This window comes from Myripristis murdjan, chromosome 13, assembly GCF_902150065.1.
Source record: "Myripristis murdjan chromosome 13, fMyrMur1.1, whole genome shotgun sequence".
Classification (NCBI taxonomy): Eukaryota; Metazoa; Chordata; class Actinopteri; order Holocentriformes; family Holocentridae; genus Myripristis; species Myripristis murdjan.
Genome location: NC_043992.1, coordinates 14712903 through 14739394, shown reverse-complemented (window position 1 = coordinate 14739394; position 26492 = coordinate 14712903). Strand labels below are relative to the sequence as shown.

The window sequence follows — 26492 nt, the reverse complement described above, 5'->3', positions numbered from 1 at the left end:
GTGCCAGAGGGATTCAACCGTGGAGAGCATATGGCGCTGCAACACATCCCTTGGGATGCCCGCCATCCACGGGTGCTTCTCAACTGTCTTTGACTGTGAAAGAACAATCAGCACCGGTGGGAAACCAGCAAAAAGCTCGTATGTGCTGCAGCGTAGACACAGTCCACTTTGGCCAAATTTTTGTTTGCTCTCTCTGAAGAAAATAAGTCACCTCATGAGTACAAACCTACTTTCTGGAAGCTAAGCTGGGTCCCCTGTTGTCAAACAGAAATGTCACATCAACAAGGTTTCTTTTAGTTTTTGTAGTTTTATTACAACATCATTTTGACATCCCAAACAACACATCTTTTTACCTACAAAAATGCAGAAAAACTGTGCTAGTTGAACATACCACAGGCTCAAACAGTGGCAATGAGACAAACTGACATGACCATACACAACATGAGGTGCTGGTACCGTGTGGATGCATTTATAGAGTAGGAGGCTTCCGGCGGCTCGGCTGTGTATAATCCATTCAAAGCGGCTTCCCTCTGTGTGAGGCCTTATAGGTATGGTAAGGCTTAAAACACAAGTGCAACAGCATTCTTTGACCCCCTTTTGGCGTCCATGACAGCTGATGTCCTAATACCAGTTTGAAATGAAAAACCAACTATTTTCACGCATTCCTGATGATTTACACACAGGTGAGCTAGGGAAACCCCTGGAATACATTTTGCACAGAAATGAGACAAAGGACAAAAAACAGATTGCAATTGCTATTAGTGGTGAGGAGAGCCAGTCCCATCTGTCCATTCATTCATTCATTCATTCATAAAGATAGCAGACAGGAGTCCCCACACACTTTGGAGTCCGAAGCAGAAACTTATCAGAGCCTCTGTACACACCAACCACTCAGTGGAATTACTTAAGTATCTTCGTCCATTGCGCTTTGCCCACATACATATACATCCAACGTTGGTTATTCACTGCTTACAGTAACATGACCTGGGATTTTATCAGAGGTAGGTTCCCAATGACACTCAATAAACTCTTAACCTTCTTCAACACATGAAACAAAACACACAAGAGAAGAATAGAAAAATAAAACAATGAAGAACTAGCTCTGACATGTGAACAAGACTAAATGCAAAACAGAAAATGAAAATCATGAAAACAAACTAAGCCAGTGAGATGCTCTTGGTCCAGACTGTGTTCCTGTGCATTCACCACTTTAACCCAACACAGTTTCTGCCCCAGCACCGCAATTGTTCCCAGTTCTCATAGTTTACAATTCATGTAACGGAACTAATGTGGATCCCAGTTTCCATAATACTTGTATATGTGACATGGAGCTGGCATGGTTGCCAGTTAACAACACATGCATATCACCGTTTCCTGTGTAACCGTTATCTAAATTTACATGACCAGCGGTTAGGTTACTGAGGCAACATGGTCCCCATATTTTCTACATACAGTTGTCATGCGGTGTTCCCATAGTGCCTTTCAGTGCGGACTCAATGCTCAGTATTGACTTCTCCCGTTGAGAACACAGTGTAAAACATCTCTTGGCCAAAAGCTTTCACAGTATTCAGTGTCATAGAAATGATTCTAGTCCAGGATCCATGCTGCCAAACACGTGCCAAAAGAGGCTTTCAAGGGTTTTGAGCTTCCTAAGTCCTTTTAGTGGCACCTGAAACATGCCACGACTGCAACAAAATTATCATGGGGTAATAAATATTCAGGCTGTCAGAATCTCTCTCGTCACTCCAAACTCAATGTTAAGTCAAAACTTGAACAACCTTTCAGAAATGTACCTAAAAAACAATAAAATAAGAACATGACAAAAGTAATTTGTTTGAAATGGGGCAAGAGGAGATTTTTGTACTCTGTATTATGCAACATTGTGATTGCAATATTTGTAATATTTGTGTATAAAATATTTGAGTAAATAATTTAACTTTTTGCACTTAAAAATGAAGATTTTGAGTGAAAATGAAATGCTAATCCTAGGAATCTAGTCAGTTTGAGGGTGATTTCTGTAGCACCTCTTCTCTCTGAAATTTGCAACTATATAGTGATGTTGTCTGTGACAGGCAAACTCCAGTTTTTAGATGTGATCATCACGTGTTCAAGTTTCCATGCATGGAAACCCAATTAAGCTGTGGTGTCCAGATAAATCTGGAGCTACTTTATTGTACCTATTTCATCTATCTGAATGCATTTGGCATTGGCATATAAAATCTATCTAGATATATAATCTGGTAGAAAATAAATAAGGTATTGTGATAAAACGGCCATCCTATGGTATATAGTTGATTGTCATTGTTGTAAAAAGTGAAAACCAACCCACAAATCTGCCTGTACATCTGGTCATTTTGTTGGTTGTTGAATCAGGCTCTACCACTGTTTTGTGCCTATACATATATTGCAGCAGTTTTCCAAGGAGAATCATCAGAGAAAGTGAGATAAAAACACATCTTTGATACAAAAGTGGGAGTCTCTGACCTTTGACCCCACCCACATTATTCAATGAGCATCACATCTGTTATAAATGGTTTCTGATGAGAAAGCAGAGGGCATCCTAGGATTTGAGTGAATGAGACAACAAAATATCATTTGACTTGGCACCACAAGCCACGAAGAGAATGTCTGACATCAGGGCGTTTTCATAACAGCTTTCAAGAGTGGCTTGATGGAAAAAAAAAGCCTTTTAGAAACAGTTAAAACAAACTGAAGTGATTTGTCCAAATATTAAAATTATTATTTATTTTTTATCATTAAATATAACAATATCTATTGACCACTTGTGTTGACTTTTTCCTTGAAGGATGGGTAACTGTACAGGTTCCTGTGAGGACCGTCTCTGTACCAAACAGAATGGTAGGAAACACTTAAAAAAAAAAAAAAATTAAAAGTCATCTTAGAGGCCAAAGGTTACCAACCACACATGTTGGGCTCAGATTGTTTCACAGGTTATGTGTGTATGTGTGTGTGTGTGAGTGTGTGTGTGCGCGCGCGCGCGGTGAGTAGGCAGCAGTGTGTGGCTCATGCATACAGACTACAAGCCTGTAACAGCCTCTTGCCTGTATAGCACTACTGCCCCCTGGCAGGATGGGTTCAGAACTACAGCTCAGCAGTCCTGCCATCAGTCCTGCCCCATCATGCACACGCACACGAATGAACACACACACACACACACACACACCCCAAACCACCGGGCACATACAGCAACACACAGCCTCACGACCATCACCATGGCAACAGAGAGTTCTACTTGACTTAATGTCTTTTAGTTTGTGTGCGTGTGTAATCAAGTTCTTTTCAGGCACACAGCTGTGTCTCTCATATCCACACCATGTGTGTGTGTGTGTATGTGTGTGTGTATGAGTGTGTGTGTAGTATGTAAGTGTCTGTTGTGCATCATGGAGGTCCAAGGTTAGTCTTCTGGACGGTGTGTGAGCGTGTGTTCATGAACCGGAGTCGGGCTGAGGCTGCGACTCCTTAGCCAGGTTCTGGCAGCTCTGCTCCTCTCGGCTCGCCTCCTCTCCCAGGTCGCCCAGTTCCATGTCTGGCAGGTCATCGTCAATGGGAGCCGCTGCTGCCGCATCCTCACAGTACACACACTCCTGGTGACAACACACACAGAAACGGAATGAGTAAGTGGCACAGTTTGAAGAGGTTTGTTTTGGTTTAGAGAAGGCCATCTTACCTTCCAAAGATTTAATGAATTTAGTTTTAACAGAGCGCTGAGATGGGCTCCAGCACCCCCGCAACCTTTACGAGGATAAGTCGTTTGGAAAATGAATGACAAAATGATGAATCATTTTGTGCTATTGAAATCTTAAAAGTCTCCAACCTCCACTGCTGTAAACCCGCATCTGTTAAGTGTGTGTGTGTGGTTGTGGTCCTGACCTTCACATTGATAGCAGAAGGGAGGCCCCCTCTCCTCATCCAGGGGTGCTCCTCCACCAGCTCTCGGCGCTGGTCTGACGAGAAGTGAGGCTGGCTCTTCTGCATCTGCCGCAGCCTCTCCTTGTCCTCCCGAAGAACCTTCTGCATGTCCCTGCAGGTCAGGAAACAGACATGTTTATCATCACAGAATCGCTGGTGGCTTTGGTATTAAGAATGTACGTGATCAACACAGCAAGAAGCTGGAAGCAAAAAAAAAAAAAAAAAAAAAAGACAAAAAGACAACTGTAACATTCCTACAGGAATGAAGGAAGGAAATGTGTAAAACAAACAAACAAACAAACAAATAAACAAAATAACTCAATAATTTCATTTTGATTCTGAATCACAGAATGCTGTTATTCAACTGGCCTACAGTGAAAGAGCACTGAAAGAAATTTAATACATAAAGCAAGAACTGCACTTTCTTATTTCACTTTCTATATCAAACTCTTGTTTCTATCATAAGCCTCGGTTTAGAAGGTCAGTCACTCACCTGGATGGCATCTGGTAGGTCATCATGACCTTGTCGTCGGTGTTGGCCATCAGAAGCCAGAGGGGCTCCTGCAAGATGTACTTGATGAGATGGTCTCCCTCCCCATGACCTGAGCCCTGGCTCTGTGACTGGCCGCCCTCAGAGCCGCCCTCAGCCCTCATCTTGGTTTTGGCCTTGGCCTTGGTCTCATGCTCCAGGGAGTCAACGCTGCCAAAATACTTGCTGGTGTTGCTGCTCCCTGTTGGGGGTTTCAGAGAGAGAGATAGTGAAAAGGTGTGTAAGGGTGTGGCTTTGTGTATGTACTTTCAGTCAGTTTGATGCTGTGCATATTTGACCAGATTTAAAGATTAATGAAAAGACTTGTCAGAAATAGAACCCTTTCCCTTTTTTTGCTTATAAATGTGAATTAATGTTGACCTATTATATCAGCAAATCAAAATCTGGCATCATGAAGCAGTATCTGTGGTCCAGGATTACTCAATGGGTAGAAACCCTCTCTTGGAATGGAACTGTTATAAAGCTTCAAAAACATTCAAATAACCACTCAAAACATCGACTTTTGCTACTGACCCATTCTGCTGCCAGAGGCTCCGCTAGCTGATGTGCCACAGCCGTTGGATCCTGATCCTGAGCCCATGGACCCAGAGGTGGCTGAGCCAGTTCCAGAGTGAGAGTCCTCCTGCTCTTGCATCAGGATGTCCAGCAGGTCGCTGGAGGAGGAGTTACCATCACTGTGGGCTCTGTCCTCTGGGGACTCCACCTGCAAAACAAGGCAGCAATCATCAGAGATACACCCACAAACTTTGCTGACTTGCAGCCACAGACTTTATGGAGACACGTAAGTGTTCATGTAATTGTTACTGTATGAATAGATAATTTACATACAGTATTCTTCAGAGACAAAACTAACTTGACAGCTAACCGTCCACAAAAAATACAGCATGCAAAAGCATCTGCATGCACAAGAGTAAACTAAGCAAATACTGAACATAAAAGTTGATACTTGGTTTAAACATTAGTCTCAGGTAATACGATCAAAAATGTGTAACTGAGATTCACATCTACATTCACATCTGGCATTGCCCCTCTAGTCACCACTTGTGATTGTATCACCACTGATCAGATGATCACCCAGATATAAAAACTATGTCTGAACGGGGTCAAAGATGGTCACCTTGTTTGAGTTTTGTCATATAACAGGTAAGATATGCTCCTTGGTAAAAGGTTGGTCTATTCACTTAAGGTATGTGTGGCAAGGTTTGTGTGCTAAGTGAAGAAAACTGTTCACTGAGACCACATTCAAGTCAAGTCAAAGATTTTACCGGGTCTCACTCAGTTCTCTGTGTCTCTCACCTGTTGGTGGGTTTCTGGCTTCACTGTGGCTCCATTCTTCTCCCCTGCTGCTCCAGCTGTGTTGCTGCCCTGGGCTCCAGCTGAGGGGGCTGTGCTGTCTTGACGCTCCACTGAGCGCTGCCCCTCCTCCATGCTCAACAGGTTCAGCTGCAGGGGCGAGCTGCACCGTGACTCAAACAGTGGGGGCGATGTGGCGGGCTCCCTGCCCCCTGAGGCTGGGGTGGACGAGCGAGATGCGGCCCCCTCTCGCGGTTCCATGGCTGGAGGTTTGGGAGGCTCAGTGGCCAGGCCGTAGGTGAAAGGCTGGGCTGGGTAAGAAGCTTGGGCCACAAACTGTGTCTGGACTGGGAAAGAGGGCTGGGCCGTGAAGGGCTGCTGGGTTGTGTAGGCGGTTTGGGGGGCTTGGAAATGCTGCTGGGTGGTGTATGCAGGCTGCGTTTGAAAGGGCTGCTGGGTAGTATAGGCAGACTGTGTCTGAAAGGACTGCTGCGTAGAGTAGGCCGTTTGAGGGGCTTGGAATGACTGCTGGGGGTTAAAGGCAGGCTGTGCAGAGAAGGGCTGCTGGCCAGTGTAGGGTGGCTGTGTCTGGATGGAGTAGGCAGGCTGGGCGGGTTGGAAGGGCTGCTGGGCAGTATAGGTGGGTTGCGTTTGGGTCTGCTCGGGGAAGAAAGTGGGTCTAGGAGTGGCACCCATCTGGGGCATTTGGCTTAACTGGCCTATTTGGGGGAAGAGGTAATTAGGCAGCACCAAAGCCACCACAGGTGTAACGATTGGGGCGGGGAACGGAGTGCCAGTAGGTGGGGCTGCCTGGCTGCTCTGGCCCTCCCCAAAACCTGTGGAGAGTGAGGGGTCAGGGCGGGGGGCCTGGGCTGGAGCAGCAGGGGCAGTGGGGTAGACAGAAAGTGGGTAGGCTTGTACCATTGCCGGGTAAGAGACATTGAAAGCTGACTGGGAGGCTTCAGACGGGGACCAGGAAGTCTGGTTGAGACCCTGAAGCGGAGGGCGGGGTTTCCGATTAGAAACGGCACTGTCTGACGAATCGGGGCGCTTCATGCGGGGCTTCTTGGACTTCCTGTTGCGGCCGCCCTTCCTGGTGGTAGGCTCGGGCCTGGGGACACCTGGTTTGGAAGCACCTCGCAGTCCAGATGATTCTGAGGGGAGACAAAATGAAGTACAAGTCAGAGGGCTGTTTTGAGTATTATAGAGAGTTGAAAGAAATGCTTAGAGGCAATTGTGTGTGTGCATGGTAACCAATGACTCCAAAATCAAATTTCTGCCTCATCTGCCAAGGACTGGTAAACTAAAAGGTTACCTGCATAAAAAATTATCATCCAAATATCTGCCAAAGACAAAGTTTCAGAGTTTGTGGTACTTGGCAAGTGCTATTAAGCCTCAAACCTTGAGCACTGGTTGGACCTCTCTGCTTGTGCAGATACGTTGAACAATCCCTCTGAAATGTCCTGGCATTACGGAGCTCTCTGCATCGGTTGAGGAAGGCTTGCTCCTCCTTCTGGGTGTGGGCAGCCAGCACCTGCTTGGTGAGGCCAAGCCTCTTATAGGCCTCCTTCTCCTGGCTGGGTGGAGACACCACACTGACAGGCAATGTCGGAGGTGCCGGGCTCTCTGCTACGTCCTCAATAATCTCTGTCAATGGCAGACATAAGGCACAGAAACACAATCAGAAAGCAGTCTGTGAAGGTACAAGCTGTAACTGGCCACATCAGTTATCCTGTCTCTGAGTGTGTTGATCAATCAACACACACAAACATCAGCAATAATAATGAACAGAAATTGACCGAGTATGGCCAATTTGAGTATAAACTGGTATGTCTATAGCTGTGAACTGTGATGTATCAAATTAGAAAATCTGAAAGAAAATTAACACTTGAGGCTGTTTTGTCATTATCAATATTTTTTAAAATTAAGCATTTAATAGTGACATGGATCCTGTTGTCAGACAAAAAAATGTACCACAAAGACCATTTTTGTTGTGGATGTCTTCCAGATTTTAATGGCTAGATGTAAGCATACCTTATGCCATACTACATGTGTTTCTGTCTATAAGTATTTAAAGTAATTTCTAGATGAGGATGGACATTGGAACTCACCAGACTCTGGCTGAGGCTTCTTGTCTCCTACATGGACTATGGTGCTGCTGTAACTGCACTGTGAGGTGATGGATACAACGCTCTCAGCCTTGCTGGGCAGGGTGAGTGGAGCCAGGGGGCCTCCCACTACAGGAGCAGCTCCAGATGGAGGCTTCTTAGGGGCTTTAATGTTTGACAGGCCTGGCTGGTTGTCCAGCATCAAAGGGTCTGGATGGAGAGAGAAATGTTCTCTTTTATTTCAACCCACAGAGCAACAGCTAATCCCTGACTCATTCCTGACAGTATAAGTCAAGAGTAAAACAAAGTGACCCTGAAATACCCTAATAGGGCAAATCTAAGTGAAATGTATGATTGCGGAAGGTAGCAGTATACAAAAACAAAGTCAAATTTGTCCAAAACAGAAAACAATGGTACATGGCACTACATACACATTTTGTATAGATGCTGCAGCTTCATATTTTCCATTAATTTACACTGTACACCACTGGAAGGACATGAAATTAACAAGATCCCTGACACCTAGGGAAATCACGGCAGCAGTGACAAAATTCAGAGAACATTACCAACAACAACTGCAGCGAAAACTGCAATAATGATTAAACTGAAAAAAATTGCTGTTTGATGTGTTATAAAAAGTCACTCAAAACTCCAAACCATTCATTTTGACCATGAGACATTAACATGGTAAGGAAAAATGGGGATTTTTAATTCCCTGGACACCTGAAGTATAAATTTTGTACAGGTCGAGTAAGAGCAACTGAATATTAGGTAAATAGAGATAGTATCTTTGTCTACCTGTGTCTACAGTGCCTATGTGTGTGTGTACATGTGTGTGCATACCTGTGCTGGCGTCTTGAGTGCCTTGCATGCTGTTCTCTAAGTCCTTCTTGCCCTCGTCTGAGTTGGAGGACGTGGTGTTGGAGGAGAACTGGTACTTCCTCTTCACCGTGATGGGAATATTACAACTCTCCAGGTACCTGACAAAGAGAAGTGGTGGGAGTCAGACAGCAAACATGTTAGGCAAAGCAAAAAAAAATACTTTGGGTTTCGGTTCCTTGTCATTTAAGGGCATGAATAGGTAGGGAATTTATTTTATTTTATTTTTTATTTTATTTAGCATTTTAAGGATGGGTAGGGGGGATTTATTTTATTTTATTTCTTCATGGGAAGGATGGGTAGGTAGGGATTTTATTTTATTTTATTCTTTTTTTTAATTTTCGGAAGTGATGCATGGGTTGCTTTTTTAAAGATAATCAATTCAATATTTGCATAAGTTACCACCTTTTTAACGGACGGAGCAGTGTTATTACTAGCAGAGGGAGGTGTCTCTGGCTCGCATCGCAGCGCTAGATACCTGAAGTCGAATACACCCATCACGCCCACCGCCACAGAGCTGAGCTCCACGGTGGGGGCAGCAGGCAGACATGACGGATCCCCCGTCATGTTTGCCTGCGGCACTTGCAAATTTACAATGGCACTGTTTCACCTCTTTCACTACTTCTGCAAAGGTTTTCTCTTGTAGTCGGATTATTTTCACTGGTGGTTTGCGAGGACAAATCACACACACACACACGTGAGGAAGTCCATTCTTTCCAGCCAGTGCTGTCGGTGGTGCGTGATTCCATGAAGATATTTTCCGAAGTTACGTGAGAACATCACAAATAAGGCGAGTGCAACATAGATCAAAATAAAGACCTTGTTGGCATTGTTGACCAATGCCAACAAGGTCACACTCGGTCGCATAGTGCCTTTATTTTATTTTTTTATTTTATTTTTACACAGAGGCCAATAAAATAACCTGACTCGGGGGTTAAATGGGACACTCGGTTGGGAACCGGAACCCAGAATTTTTTTTTGTCTGGCCTTATACATATTCATGTCAACAAATTTATGCGCACTCACACACATACACACATGCAGGCATACACACACACACAACTCACCTGATGACACTGTCGAGGCAGCTGATCTGCTGGTAAGAGTGCACAGTCTGGTCTTTACAGGTTAGGTCCTCCATGCTGCCTGTAGTACTGTCCTTGGCCTGCAGGGCGGACGTTGAGTCCTTCAGACGCACCACTGGACTCCTGAGTGATACTGCTGCTGGAGACAGAGCAATGTCATCAGGACAGGCACACACACACACACACAGGAAGGCAAACACACAGAGCCGGACAGAGAGGCACTAGAACTTTTACAGCCAAGCCACAGTGAAAGCTTTTTAGAAGTGTTTTTAACATCTGTGATTCGTGTCTCATGGAACAAATCCACCCCTATTATATTAAATCTACAAATGCCTCACAACGACCCCCCATGTTTTGTTACACATTGAGACTATTTTTGTCACATTTAGTGAAGCATAATCTGAACAGCCAGCTGTTTAAATCACATATATATTCTGCTGTGTATGTGTTTAGAACTGATTAACTCTATCTACATTGACTGATCAAGACTTCTAGTCTGTCTGTGATCTTTCACACACACACTTTCTGGCTTTTCTCCAAGTGGGAATGGGAAGTAAAAAAAGTGAAAGAATACATAAAAAAATGGGGATTCCCAGTTAAATAGTCGATTCTCACTTCAGCTTTCATCATACTTCACTGCCAAATAAATTTGGCAATCTATTATCATTGCAGGCATTCTGGCTTCCCTCCCAGCTATAATTATTGCCAACAGCATTAAAGTACATTACAATATGTCAGTTGGCAGATTCTTTCTTCTAAAGCAATAAAATAATGTATCAGTCTTCATCAGCTAAGCATTACTGAGCAAAGCATCACCTGTGATAAATATGTATGCATGCTATGATAAGTTACATTAAGGTAAACTCACTATCAGCACTCTTCTTTTGCTCCGGTTTGGACGGAGAGGGTGAGGGTGAGGGTGAAGGTGAAGGTGAAGGCGAGGGGGAGCGCAGGTAGGTCTGGGAGTCCTGGTTCTTTAGCATGTGGACTCCTTTACAAATCTCCTGGAAGGTCCTGGTGGGCTTGGCCTTGCTCGTCTCCTCTGCTCCATTCCCGGCGGCGACGTTTCCGTTGCTCTCGCTGGAGGAGCCGACACTCACCAGCTGCTCGTGTGAGCCGTTACTGCCATGGCTACCATAACCACTGGAGCCCATGTTGTGGACCGGCTAGTGACAGACAAAGTTGTTACAGAAACTGATGGCTGTGTGTGTGAAATGTGTATGTGTGCCAAGTGTGCAATGACTTTACTTGCTGTGTGTGTGTGTGTTTGTATACGTGAGTGTGTGCACATACCTGTAGTAGCAACCGGTGGATCTGCTCACTGATTTCCTGGATGTCTGAATCCATGATCTTCCCCCCATGGAAAGCTGGGGCTGCAAAAACATCTTCATTCACAGGACCCCTGAAGTAAAAAAACACACATGCATAAACAAACACACACTCACCAGCATCATCGGACATGTTCTATCACTTTGTCATGACTGATGACCACAGTCACCGTCAATGAAAACAGTGATGCTCAGCTGACATTACAGCCCCAGCCTGGCTGTGAAGGCGTATGTGTGTCAGTGTGTATACTCACATGCGGACTTTGTGTCTGCCGATGACGAAGGAGACCTTGCGGCTCCACGGGTTGACAAAGCTGGACCAGCTGGTGTCTATGGTGATGTACTCGCCATTCCTCGCACAGAAACGGATTGACGAGTGGTCAAACGGTTGGCCGACATACTGCAGAACTGTAGTAGTAACAGTAAAAAAATGTATAAATACATATTTTTCTAACTGCTGATGTCTGTTTGTTCCGTCTACAAATTTTCAATACATTGCACTTGTAGAGTTGATTGATATTGTAGGGACCCTCCACTTAGAACCACTTTACTTTTTGCAGGTGGTATATGTTTTAAAGTTTTTTTTTTTGTACTAATGAATCACTATGTTTTGAAAATTTTGGAGCATAGGCACCAGCCAAATTTTAGTCCATTTATTTTCTATGACTCCAGTTGCAGTTGCAGAGAGATGAACAGCCAGGCTCAGTTTCCAGCCAGTCCACAGATATGATGGAGAGAAAAAGGCTCTTACTCTTGCGATGGACGGCCAGCATTAAGGGACGGTCACTTGGGTGCAGGTTAAGCAGCACGGGTGTACCGATGAGGTCCTGGGGGAGGTAGCCCAACAGAGGAACAGCCCTGATGGAGAAACAACATGTTCCACACATGTTATACAAAATCGTTCCAGTTGCCAATTCACAGGAGCAATTACTGTGCTAACAATGTGCTTTTGATTGGTTGAAAATATAGAAAAAAATTTAAATTAACCCTACTATCAACCCTTCTGTCTTTTCCGCAGCAAAGACTAACAGACATACTTTTACATGATGTTCTTCAATTGCTTATATTGCTATTCCATGACCAATATTTATGAGATTCTATGTTGAAATGTTTCATCATTTGGTTAAACTGATGATGTAAATGCAGCAAGTCTTGCTTATAAACAACATAACTTCTATGGACAAATTTTCTGTGACCATGGTAACCTTGTCTAAATATACAGTGTAGGAGCAGCACCACATTTTTAACTCGACCCTCTCACCTCTCGTCCACATCCTGGAACACACAGTTAGGTGTGTGTGTGGTGGTGAAGATCCGTTTGTCAGGAGGGATCCTGGGTGCTGTGGAGAGAGAAGAAAAAATGTACTCTGGCCAACATGACAATAAAACACCTCTGTACATATGAGCACACAGTGGCTTAAAGTGTTTGAATGTATGCAAGCTGTGTGAGAAGTGAATGTGTTTATGTATGTATTTGACCATTTTTGTTTTCACACCGATACTCTAATCTGAATGTGATAAATACCAGAAGTAGGATATGAACATTACATGTTCACAGAGTAATCTAACGTCTTTACACTGAAATTCAAAATGAAAGTTAAAAGCCACATTACAACTGAGTTTGTCCAGTGATGTTGAACATTATGCATCTTGAGTCCCTGACACGTTAAAATCTGAAAAAATGCCGTAAACTTATTATCGATGCGTCCAGGAGATGCACCGTATGTTTGCCCTAAAATACTACTGCAGTGCCTTTTCTCTCCTTCACTGAATGGGTCCAGCTAAGTTTGTCATAACGATGTGACACTGTTGTGTGAATCAAGTTTTCAGATTTGGGTTTTTATTTGTTTAATTTTCAGAAACATTTACAACACCGGTGGTGGAAAGAGTACTACAAACTGCTACTCAGGTAGAAGTACTGTCACTTTGCTGATATATTACTTAAGCAGAAATTCTGCTGTAACAATCTACGTTAGTAAAAGTAAACAGTGACTCATTGAAAATGTATTTGGAGTAAAAGCTAGTTACTTTTTCAAAACAGTAAATGTAAATGTCATACTTCAGACTATATGTGTGTGTTTGTGTGCCGCAAGGTCTCACCTTCATACCCGGAGTGCACCCTCTCAGCCAGCAGGAGGCAGCAGAACTGCTCCTCAGCCAGCTCAGCATCCTGCACCTTCATCAGGTAGGGAGTCATACGGAAAGGATAGTACTGGAGATCCCCCTCACGCTCCTTGCCCCCACTGCATCACACATACAACATAAAACATTTAAAGAACAATTCAGCTGAGTTCAGTATTTGTTTTGTGGTATTACTGTTTCATAACAATGGAGCATCACTTTAACAGGCATTCGACAGCAAATTTCATTTTAATTCACCAGTTTGTCAATAGCAATCACACTTTTTGCTTATAATTTTGTTCATAAATTCAATTAATATCCATCTTTGGCTTTAGGAGGGGCAGGTATAATAACAGCAGTATGTGGTGATACAAGCAAATGCTTCCTAACAAGCACTCTTTGCTTTTGTTATAATTCATTTTATTTGCACATTTAAAAAGAGAGCATAGAAAGAGTGCATGAAAAGACTTTGTGTCTGAATTTAGTCTATCAGTCCAGAATATTTCAGTGGAAAGTTATTAAATTAAGATTTAAATGAAAATCGTGAGGTATGTTGTTCTACAGTGAGATTACTGTGAAGTAGAAAATTAATGAATGTAATTAATTATGCTTAAGGCACAACAAATTAATATGCTTTCAAATTAAATATACCCTGTAGATGCCTTTTTCTTAACACAGGGGCTACATTTAGAAAGGGTCTTGCATGCAAGTATTAATGAAAAAAACATCTAAGATTTATCAAGCTCTTATTCTCACTCTTCAGCCCTGTGCAAAACATAGATGCTATCAAAAAAATACATGACCACAATATATCATCACTGACTACTCTAAATGCAACTGCACAAAGCACAATTTTCAAAATGAAAGCTGCAGTTGTAATACCAATTCTGACCAGTAGATGGCGATAAAGGCCAAAACTTAAAGCGGCTGACTTGCTCCCTTCTTTCATCTCTCTGCTCAGGTGTAAAAATTAGCCTCCAAACCTCCTGTCAAACATTTCAGGAATGATGAGCGATTAAGACTAGAGTTAGGGTGAGAGATGGGCATTCTGTCGGAAAACTTTGAGCACCCTCTGACAGAAAGCATGAGGGGCTGATTTTTATACATGAACCATCTCTCTCTCTCTCTTACTGTCCACCCTCACTCTGTACCCTTGCTGACTCAGAGCTTATTTGAGCAGGAAACTATGGATCAGAGACGCCGGCTCACCACTGTCACTCACCTGATGCGGCAGAAGAAGGATTTCTCCTGCATGCACTCCGTGGGAGAGGACTCTGAATAAGAGATGGGAAGGAGGGGACATGGGGAAAAAAAAAAAAGAAAAGACAATTTGAATACCGGTATATCACCTAATGAATTCAGCTGTTTCCTAAAGCCCCATCTGCTAGTCATTGATATTCAAGACATTTGTGACTGCAAAACTGGGAGGAAAAGGACACTTCTTTTCTCTATTATTCTGATAATTTGTTTACTTTATAGTATTAAAACAAATGATGATACACAAATGTACTTAACCTAAACATAACAGTAGCCTTGATCCTTTTAATGACAGTCTATTGATATTGTATGTCTCCAAACCATCTTCATCTCTTTAATGATTTTTTTTAAAATTCAAGAAATTTTTGGCCACCTGGCATCTAATATTAAACTAGCTGCCTGAAATCTGGGAAAAATCACTGACTATGCTCTGTGTCTTAAGAATCAAGTCCAGTGGTTCAGTGAATTATTCTTTTTGCCAAAACCACACAACCCTGGCTCTTCTTCAACTTGTTTTGAAAGCTGCAGCCAGGCGTTTGAGAAGAGACAATATTAGTCCAATTTTAGACACCTGGTACTGTATTCTAGTGACTTTTAGAAATGATTTTAAGTTTTTACGTCACTTTGACCTCTACAGCAGTCCCAGTCCGCAGTTTGAGATTCACTTGCGACTTAGATGCACCGCTTGCGGCTTACATGCACACCAACACACACCACACACATCACCTCTGTTGTCCCAACTTCCTCACTCCTCACTTCAACACTAGGCCTGGTGCCACTGACTCAACAGGAAGTAAGTAGTATGGTGCAGTTGGCATGCATGTATGTGTGTGTTCTGGGCAAATGAGAGGAAACAGAATATGTAGTGTGATAACAGCAAAATGTGTCAGGTGTGAGTGAGTAGGCATGTGTTCATTTATGTGTGACTGAGCATGTGAATGAAATATGTGCTATCTGTGTATGTACATACAATATTGTGTGTGTGTGTGTGTGTGTGTGTGTGTGGAGGGGGTGGGATAATGTGTAGGAAACTGATGCTTGTATAATTGCAGGTGGCACAGTTGATTTTATGTGTGGGTTTTCCACGTGACCTTTCTGGAAAAGATGGTGAATGGATGACTGACATGTGACATCCATAGTCATAAGATGAATCTCAAATGTTGGCCTAGATAAGGAAAATCTCATTTATAGTCTGATTTATTTCAATAAGAATTACATTTTTGAAAACTATACAGAAAACCCCAGTTTGGATTCTGACTGTAAAAGTACCTGTTCCACCTAGGACATAAGCGAGACTAAACTGGGATGATTTTTGTGTTGCTTTGCAAAGACAACCTTACAGACACAGCTGTTTCATGTTAATAGCTGGTACCTGCTCCAGTGCACATGCTCCATGAGGGCAGGCGGTAGGGCGTGGTGAAGCTGTAGAAAACACTGACATCTTGAGGCGTCAAGAACTCCACAAACTTAGCGTTGTTAAACACTTCCCGCTTGCAGTTCAAGATGGACGCTGCCTGGTCCGAGATGTAAACAATCTTCCCTGTGATAAGCGAGACGGCCACAGCGAATATATCCTATTGGGCAAGACAAACAACAGTTTACCAGCCAATATGAGACTTTGTTCAGCTTCAAAATGTCCAGAACACTGAAGACAGACTGTTTTGAGGTACTCAGGAGTGTATACCCAGTTAATCCTTACAGCAATATTGCCACAGCTACAGTCATCAAAAATAAATTTATTTGGAGGTGAAGTTTTGCACATTCTACACTATTGCTGTATCTAATGTCAACACTGTTTTCAGCACTTCAGATCATTTTCTGCAAATCATGTCTGCTCTTTATTTTATTGAACAGTATCCTATTAACACAAGGAAGCAACTTCAGTGTTATTGTGCAAAATTGAACTTTAATGATAAATCAATATTAACAACGTTAACACAACTCCACTATGGCTTCTTGTATTCAAAGAGAAATATGTGTTACCACCACCAAAGCTGCTTGGTCTTTTACTGGTACCTGTGAGGTGGTGATGTGAGGTACTCACGGTGTTTTTGAGGGTGTACTCTGACGTGATACTGTTAATCTCCTCTATGGTGTATGATGACACATCAAGACCCGGTGGCTGACTGTCATTTATCATCAGCATCTGGTAGTACTCCTCATTGGCTGCCAAACCAAAATAGACATGTATCAATATAATGTGTGTATAGGTACATATCAATACACATAATCTCACACACGTGGTCAGTAAGAACAATACTTTTCTGCGCAACATTCTTTTTTTAATGACCATGGCAGATTTCATTTGTCATCACAATTTTAGCATCATTTGTTCTCATGATTGTGCTGCTCAAAATTCTTAATCAATCACAGATCAGCACCAATGCATTATGCTCTAGATCATAGACTTGAACAAGATCAACAAAAATGTGATTGTGACTAAACAAGGAGAATTGTATTTAATTCTTAATATTCCTGAATGAAATCATCAGCAGAAATCATCTTGAATGAAGTCATCAACATCTATGATGCATGTTGACGATGTGAATCCATGTTCGAGCATAGTAAATGTCTCAGAAAGTGGCTCTTACCTTTCACCTGTTTCACACATCGCAGGGCATATTTGAGGGTGTTGAGCGTGCTGGCCTTGCCCTTGCTTCTCTTTTCCGACGGCAAGTGCATCTTTAGCTCCTTGAGAGTCTTGAAAAGCTCCTTCTGCGTCTTAGCTTTGGCCGACTGTTCGCTACTGCAAGGTGTGCATGAGACAGATACACGTGTGTCAAAATGACAAGCTCTCACCAATGATATCACACTCTGAGGATGGCATGGCGTTCAGCATGGAGAGAGAAAAAGGAGGGAGGGGGCGACTGGTGGGGCTGGCCACAAGGGGATTGGCTGGAACTGGGCTGCATTTTCTCTAAGTCTTAAATCAAGAACTTAGCTTTCTTGTGTTTGCTGTGAATAAAAGCTCCTACAACAAATACTCATGTTGCAACACTTCCTGGACTTAAGGGGATATTTGGAGACTTTGAGTTTTAGTTTGTTATTTATTTAGAGCTGCACTGATGGTATCAATTTATTTTCAGCACCAATCCAGCTCCCAGGTACTTGTACTCAGATTAGCACATAAAGCTGTCTAATTATAGATACATAAATGTTCATACCATTGTAAACATTTCGCAGCAAGAGCAAAAACGTTTCCTGAAAATGCTGAAATGCTGTCATTTGTAAAATGCATAAATACTGTTGAGGAAAAAAAATCTTGGCTATTCTACACATTTAAGGTTTTATTAGGTCTCATCTACCTCATGGCTGTCAATCACTTAACTTGTGAATGATTTTAACGCATTAAATTATTCCGAATAAGCCATTTTTAGGTGTTCAGGTATTCTGGATAAGATGGTCTTTCCATCTCTTTCAGTTTCTAAAAATAAATTTTTAGTTCCAGGTAAGTGCAACATGACTTTCATGTTGCATGTTCGCAGGGTTTCAGAGGGAAACTGACATCACTGGTGATATTTAGACTGACTGACATCTGATGTAAAATTATGGCTTTCCATATTTAAGGCGGAACACTTTCATACAAATTTGATTCCCTCCAATACAGTTAGGTTTGGTGTGAAAGAATTTATGCAGTGTAGAAAAACAGCTCAAAAATACCCAATACCATGTGATTAAAGGTATAAAATAAACTTTGTTCCAGTAAAGTAACCCAAACAGGAAAAATCAATTTCCCAAACAAATTGTTATATTCCCTCATTTCTGAAAACAAAAAACAACATTCTGTAAACTCCACAAGCAATGAAAACCCTCCAAGCAATTTCAGCAAAACAAAAAGACAGTTAAAAAGCAATTTCTTAAACTGTTAGGCTTTCACCAAATCTTCTTCAAACTTAAAGCCTTTGTTTGTCTTGGATCACTGATGATTGGTGAACACTGGCTGAGAGATCAACTGAGTCAACGCCTCTCACCTGTTTGCAACAGGTCAGTGACTTGATTAGTTAAAAGTCACATGAGCATATGCTCCACTTGTGTTTAGTTATATCGTGACACACTGCATTAATGACTGAACTGTATTTGATCTGATTGCTGATTGGTTGATTTCTTTGTTTTGTTTGTATATAAACAGGAGTCTTCTAAACCCCTGATGAAGGCCAAATGTGTCTATAATCCTTTGATTTTGAGAGCTTCACATGTTCAGTTGTGGTGGAGATAAAAGTTGAGTCCGTACCTGCAGCCGCTGGTTGAAGGGTTGTCCTGCTCAGAGCTCACCAGACTGAAGGCGTTGGAACTGCTTGGCGGCGAGGGGCTGTGAGAGTTTGAGCTGCAACCGTGAACAACATAGGATGTTATTGAAGGAGATGCACACTACACAAGGCCAACTAAGAGCATGATGAAAGAACAGCAGGAGCGTCACAGCAAAAGCTGAGACACAGCAGCACACTGAGTCAAGGATTTCTAACGAAGGGTGCACTCAGAGTAAGAAGAGACCAATGGAATATCCTTAAACACAGCCAGTAGTAAACATGCAACAAAGAGGCAGATCAAACAAAGACTTTTCTCAGTTTGAGCTGAGCATTGATTTTTTTCTCTCTGAATTTGAAATGGGAAACCAGGTAGTGAAGCTCTGGACCGGGACAAATGTACAGAAACAATTTTTATTCAGTATACCTATGGATAAATAGTCTTACCTATCAAATAACACTGCAATGGGCTGAACATTGCACAACAGCTAATATGTATCAGTGGGGTTTTCTACACAGATTGCATTAACCTTAATCAAAAAGGCCTATCACTGTAGTAGTAGCAGCTAAAATTGTGTATCAGTGCAATACCTGGTTAAAATGCTCATTAGCATAGCACAGCGGTGAAGGTCAAGGAACAAGTAGTATATCACAATGCCATTTGATAATGGTGACATCAAATTACGCTACTTTTGCAATGTCTGGTATTACAAAATTTTGCAATGTGTCACATTACATAATTTGTTACATTGCAAAATTTGGTGAAAGGATACCATTTGGCAAGATTAATACTTGCTTGGCCTACTAGAGATGATTTTGGGGCCAGTTCTAAGATCTTAGGGAAGAGTGGTACCTTATTAGTCTGCTACTATAGAGGCTTTGTAGCCAACTGAGATCAGTGGCCGTTGATTCCTTTTGACCCTTAAGTTGGGCAGCAGTTTCCCACTGAATAACAAGTTCCTCAGACGTGCGCTAATGTCCTGAACTCATTCTGTCAGGTCATCCCTATGCACACTATCATCACCCACTAGCTATCGACATTTCACAGCAAAGTCTGAAAAGGTGCGGCAAAATATACATAAATCAATAAATAAATCATTAAATTAAAACTCTATAATAATGAACTCAACAGCTCCCCAGAACTGTAGATAGAACTGTAGTTCTGTTCATCATGCATAAAGCAAAGAACAAATGAATGTGGGATTTCTAGAACTGTTAAAGGCTGTTTACATCCTGTTAAGTCCACTGAAAAGGCACTTTTTTTTTTTTTTTTTACAGTGACGTGAATTGCTGTTACAGGTGACATAAGGTGATGCTGTCATCAAGCTGATAAAATTACATAAATGTTAGCCGTTCCAACTCATGCATATGAACGCTCATGTAACCCTCTCCGGAGAATTTCCCTTGTAGATGCGGACTGATGAAGTTACGTCGACAGTGTCATCACCACTGTCAGAGATGTGGCATCTGGAAGCTCTGGCAGATGAGTCACAGTGCCGATTATGCAACAGTCGACCTTCTCCAGGTGTGGTGTGTTCACCAGGCCTGGACGAAAATGACTTTCTGAGATAGTTTTGACAGATGTAGGAACTGTGTGTCAGTGGAAATCTTGTATGATGTAAAGCAGATTCATCAATAAACTACCAAATCTGTGACGAGCTCACCAGTTGGCCATACATCAGGACGGGGAGTACAGCTAATCAACACTGATTACCCCTTAGCTAGATAGGAAAAAAATATTATGGCAAGCCAGAATCCATATTACAATCACGTTATTGACATCTCCCACTAGCTAATAGGGCATTACTGAGCATCTGACTTGATCTAACAAAACCTGCAGAAATTTCTGCAGATGACTGCCTACTTCATTGACAGTCCTGCATCCTATTCTGCTTTCTTTGCATACAGATGGCCTTCTAGTAGGAAATGGCAAGTGATCCCTCAATGCAGCCACGCCTACAGCTGCTGTCAGTCTGTCACTACTCTAAACTAGACAGCACCCTGAGGAGTACAGTGCCTGCAGTTGCTCTCAGTCTGAGCCAGTCTCTTCTGGACTGCAACAGTGACTCACACAGAAGAAAATGGCCAAGCTATTACCTCTAATGAACCCCACTTCCGTGACCTAGATGGTCCTCCCCCCGTGGCAGTGAGAAGAAACTTAATTAACCACAATTCACTGAAATGGAAGTGCTCTCACCTCTTATTGCTCCCTGACGATTCTAAGAGAGCAGAGTCCTTGCCATTGCCATTGGAGCTGCCTACAGATTCGTTGCCATGAGACTCATTGCCATGGGACTCATTGCCGTGGGATTCTGTCCCACTTCCGCTGGAGCCGCTGCAGCCCATCTCCACATCCTCATGTAGCGGTGGGCGTGGCCGCTTCCTGTCATCATGTGGGGAGCCCATCGAAGCGGGGTGCTCATGGCTACTGTCACTCCCCTCAGAGGCCAACCCCAGCTCGGGCTCCAGCTCTGCCCCGTCCTGCCCACGACATCCCTCGTTGTAACCGCTGGCCATGTGGTGCAGCTGACTTATGGAGCCACAAGGCGAGCCCTCCTCTTCGTCTGCCTGGAAGCCGGCCCTCTCCCGGTCCCTTTTGCACCCGTCCAGGGTGGAGTACAGGTAGCGCTTTGGATCGCTGTCTTCAGACATGGGACGGGCCAAAGGCAAAAGGCAGGAGATTAAGTTATCTTCCATATGGCGGTGCCATGGCACACATGGCAACGGGATGCAAGGGGTCCTGATGCCTCAGTAGGGGCGTTTACACTGCAGGAGGGACATAAAACACAGTTGAGTGATTCTAATGTTAGAAGCAATCGAAACAGGTCAAACAGAATCCATCATTCAAAAATACATTGCTTTGATCTTATTTACCTATAGTGTGCCTTTAGATGTGACCAGAATGTTTTCAAAGTCAATCATGAAGAAAAGGGCACAGCAACACAGGTAGAGCAAACATGTGTTTCATGCGCGCGCGCACACACACACACACACACACACACACGAAACATGTTTTCCTTCAAAAGGTTTGCCACAGCACATTGGACCTGCCCTGGCCTTTCCAGCTAGACTAAGCCTCACTGCAGCGTGATCCAGTTCAGAGCTTTTCAAAAGGGATTTTCAGAGAAATGGTGAGCCGATGGAGATAAAAACAACTACACTCTTTATTATCCTGCCTGATACTGACACTATCTGAAGACATTATTATATGCTTGCACGGATACCACATTGGCCTGATTTGGATGCAGGCCAAAAAAGTGACTAGGCAGTTTAGGGTATGGATGAGTATGGAAGCAGCATGGTAGAAATTATTACTCCAGTTGTTTAATTCCTCTGAAGTCCATGCAGTCCATCTTAGTTCTTCACAGATAAGCTAATAAACAGGTAGAAGCAAAATCTTAAATTACTGACAGCAAGCCTCTAGAGAGAAGAGAGCTCTCCTTTACAGACATAACAATATTCTGATTGATGCAAGAATACAGCTCCCACACACAGATTAGCAATCAATGTGTTGATGCCGTAACCCTGTCCACTTAAGCCCAAACACAAACATGATAAACAGATTTTCTGATGCACCGTCCAAGTTCACAGGACTATATCAAAGAAATAGTAACCTTATGTAATGTAATGTAATACTGACGGCACTGAAAAACCACAGAAACAACAAAGAAAAAGGTGTGACCATTTGCCGAAATAAACTTTTCCTTGTATCACAATACCTTATTAAGTGATGAGACAGATCATCACACAGGAAAACTTATGCAGTCAACTTAGCCAACCCTCTGGCAAAAATAAGTCACAGTATCTCCTTGTTGGAAAATGAAGTGCCAACATTCGTGAAGGCATGAGGAATTTGACCTGACTGTGGCATAACACAATTAGATTCAGCCCGATTCCAAAACATTCAGGAATGCTAATAAAAAAAAGCTTTATTAACCTCCAAAAGAAACCTGATAAAATCACAAGAGCAACAGTTTTCAACATTTCTGCTGTCTCCTCTTGCTCAAGCACACCCACCAAAGCAGACCAAGAGTCAACAGTGAAGCTATTTATATAAAGCCCTGCTTGAGTATACTGGCTATTAGCCATTTTAATCCAAATACAAATCATTTCCCCCCTTTGTTTAGTATCCAAGATCATGCTGTGGCTTTATGTAAGCATGTAAATGAAGCAACTTGTCTATTCTTTGCTCTTTACATAAGCATAAGCAAGTTTACTGAAGACCTATCATGTCAAACGATCTCAAAAAACTCCAGACTTTATCCACCCACACATCTGCTGCCACCTGGGGATATGACCCACTCAGGAGCAGTAGCCAAACACTTAGAGGAGAAGTTCTATTGGCTGCTGCAAATAACCAACCAGGAGGGAGTAAGAAGAGACCACAAGTCAAAATATTGTCAAAAAGGCAAAAACACCTGAGGAAAAATACAGACAGAAAGACTAATCTCTTTCTTAAGCATTTAGATAAGAGACCCCCCCCCCCCCCCCCCCCCCCCCCCACACACACACACACACACAAAACCCCCAGCCACCCACCCACCCACACCCCTTTCACATTTAAAAACACCAATGGCATTGACTCATGTTGCCATGACATTGATTATTAACACAAAACAAATTCAAAGCCTTAATAAGCCAGCCAAATAATGCTTGGAACTGTTTTAAAACTGTAAAATGCTGACAAGTGGTATCTTACATAAAGTTAGCAGCATGCTAATAACCTTTTCCAGTAAACACAACACTTAAAAGACAAGCATGCCTTGTGTTTAAAGTCATTTTTTTGCCAAAACCCTTCAAATCCCCTAGAGGTAAAGCAGGTAAACATGACATGAAACCCTTTAACACAACTGTGAGGTGAAATGTGAAACTGAGCTTCCCATCAGCTCCCAGCTCAGCCCCGTTTCAGCGAGAGCACTGATACACCCAACACACTAGCACAGATCTCAGGCATTATACAACGCAGCTCCAGTCACATGGATTGGGCTATAGTGCAGCACAAAGCAATAGCTGCCTTGTTTCATAAAACCACATGGATTCACTTGTATCCAACTAAATTTAGAAAGCTTACTTCCAATTAAACACAAGACAGAAATTACATGAGACAGTATGAGAATAGATAATAGGTCGTGGACTTTAACTGTTTTGCTATAAAAAGGAACACAGAATCAATTTCACAATTTATCTAGTTAAACATAGCACCAGAGCATTTGCTCAGTGTTATCTCTAAATAAGTTAGTGGCCACCCTATCCTGGGGTAGTTTGTGAGCTATTAATTTCCAAGATGCTGATCTTCAGGCCCATTCCAGTGCTTCATTAAGATGACATCATCTCACATTGTGTTACCCAGGTTCATCAAGAGATCAGCCACTGTGTCATGCAACTGTAGGCCTACTTTAAGTGTTTGTAAAATTTGGGTTTATTAATAAATAATAATAATAATAATAATAATAATAATAATAATAATGATAAAAACACTTAAATTATTAGGTGAAACACTGTCAGCTCTTTCTTATTCTTAACTTAAACTAAATATCTTGGCTGAATCATGACAAGTGGCACAGTTAATATATATACATATATATGTATATATATATATATATTAAGACAGCTAGGCTTTTATTGTGGTGTGACAGGAGTCAACCTGTAGCTGTAGTAGGTGATTCTTTATTTTACAGCAAATCCATTCATATGGGATAATTATGACAATTCACCAGCTAAATGTTTAGCCTTTCCAGGAATCCCTCAAACTGTCTGCCAAATAAAGGCCTAACATCAACATCATCTTCAGCTTGACAGCAATGTAAGGTGATTATCAAGTTGACCCAATATTCACAGGCGCATGTCAGTGCAACAGAGATACAACTAGTGTGTGTGTGTGTGTGTGTGTGTGTGTGTGTGTGTGTATGTGTATGTGTATGTGTATGTGTATGTGTGTGTGTATGTGTGTGTGTGTGTGTGTGTGTGTGTGTGTGTTGTGGCGTGAGGTGGTGTGCGATTGTGGTCAGCAAAGGGCCTTGAAACAGCAGCAGACCCACTGCCAACACAAGGATTTCAGTGTATTCCAACTAGACTCACACAGATTCACATCATTACATAAATATGACATAAATTTGCCTTGTATACTGAACAAAGCTGCAGCCATGACATACTTGAGAAAGCCAAGCAGTGCAATGTAATCTATCTTTTCTTCCTCTGTGTCTTCCTGAAACTAATTGGCTAACCTTTTGTCTTTATTTCAAATGACAGTCATTGTGTTGCACTTGGCAGGACATGTATTCCTCCAACGACCTTACACGGGTTAAACGTGAAATTCATCAAAATAAAACAAGAATATTCTGAAATGGGAACAAACATCCCTTCCCCCATCTAACTCCCATTGACCTGCTATTCAAAATCCACACACACGTTGACCTGCAATCCACTGCACGGTACACTGACACAGTTATGTAAAAGTGGCAATATCGTTATAAACGCAAGTTAAAACGGCAGCTGGTTTGCTATGGAGCAACCGTTACATAAACACGAATGTTTTCGGTTATTTCCAAGTAAGAAGATAACCTGGAACCGGCGTTTTTTCTTATAAAAATACAATAAGTAGAGCAATCAGAATGTTGCGCGCATGCGCAAACCGAAGTTGGTTATGCAACTTATTTTTGCGCTCGTTTATTCATTTTTTCCTAAAATAAGAAGGTGGAAACAAACCTTTGCTGTCGACGAAGGGACAGTATTCAGGATTTCCTTGGCGTCAAGAAGAAGCAAAGTCGAGCGGTGGATAAAATCATTCACTTTTTAGTATCCAGTGCTGGTCAGTGGGAGACGGGATTCAGACGGGTTGACACAGTAGTGAAGCGGTTCCTCCCCGGCTCTCTCCGGCTCTGGCCTAGTAGCGAATCCTCGAGCTCGGTGTGCGACCTCAATTCAGACTCCTCCCCCTGCGCTTTCCCATTGGCTGGAAGCTAGGGGTTTCCATGGAAAACATAATGAAATCACAGAAGCGGGAGCTCATTGGTCCGAAGCGCTGTCCGTCGCTTTATATAAAAGTGTCATCCTCTGCACGTGGATTCCCATGTTGTGTGTATCATGCAGAGTGACTGTGTTGTAACCTTAGTCTAAAACGCCGTATCGGAGCGGGTAATTACATAAATGCCAAAGTTTGCGGAGGTTTTTACTTGAAAACCGTCGACCGAGCTGAGTCCAAGACAAAGAAAAAGCGATGGTTTTATTTACATTAGGTTCTGATAAAAGCAGCGCAAAACATTGAGTTGCAGATAAAGTCGGCGAGTAAGGTGAAGAAGCCCTTTTCCAGGAAGGATCTTTTTGTTTTCAAAATATCCAGTTTAATAGCTGCTGTAAATGACAAAAAGACATTTGACAGCCTTGTCTCAAACAATCGATTTCTACTTTCTTCAAAGCGCACCGGGCGTCATTGGTTTCATAATCAGACTGCAACCAGAACCCACGCCTACGTCAACTGCGGAGGCTACCACGACGGATACCATGAAAAACATGAATTGTGTTGGTTTAGGATCCACTGCCTTCCTCCACTTCACAGACAAAGCCTACAAGCTCTATTTTAGAAAGCCGGATAAAAAATAACCTGCGTGATTGTTAAAACACGTTCCTTCTCTTCTTTGCGTTACATCTGACAGCTGATGTTGGCTTTATTTGTGTATCGCCATGGGTGGGTTTTTGAT

General features: G+C 42.5%; 1 protein-coding gene across 2 annotated transcripts; it reads right to left on the bottom strand.

Annotated features, from left to right (window-relative positions):
• Positions 1 to 291: 291 nt before the first annotated feature.
• Positions 292 to 25666, bottom strand: LOC115370044 (period circadian protein homolog 2-like). 2 transcript variants are annotated; one of them, XM_030066837.1, is made up of 22 exons: positions 25501 to 25666; positions 20993 to 21561; positions 18783 to 18875; positions 17143 to 17297; positions 16596 to 16717; positions 15924 to 16125; positions 14517 to 14568; positions 13274 to 13416; positions 12435 to 12513; positions 11925 to 12031; positions 11428 to 11581; positions 11139 to 11247; positions 10714 to 11011; positions 9828 to 9984; positions 8725 to 8861; positions 7885 to 8091; positions 7175 to 7420; positions 5777 to 6927; positions 4994 to 5183; positions 4424 to 4661; positions 3892 to 4042; positions 292 to 3605 (listed from the first exon to the last, which is right to left on the bottom strand). In XM_030066837.1, exons 2-22 carry the CDS (start codon positions 21490 to 21492, stop codon positions 3447 to 3449), a joined length of 4650 nt encoding a protein of 1549 aa, XP_029922697.1. In that variant the 5' UTR covers positions 21493 to 21561; positions 25501 to 25666; the 3' UTR covers positions 292 to 3446. The 2 variants fall into 2 exon arrangements, with proteins under 2 accessions (XP_029922697.1, XP_029922698.1); XM_030066838.1 differs by having other exon boundaries at positions 9828 to 9981.
• Positions 25667 to 26492: the final 826 nt, after the last annotated feature.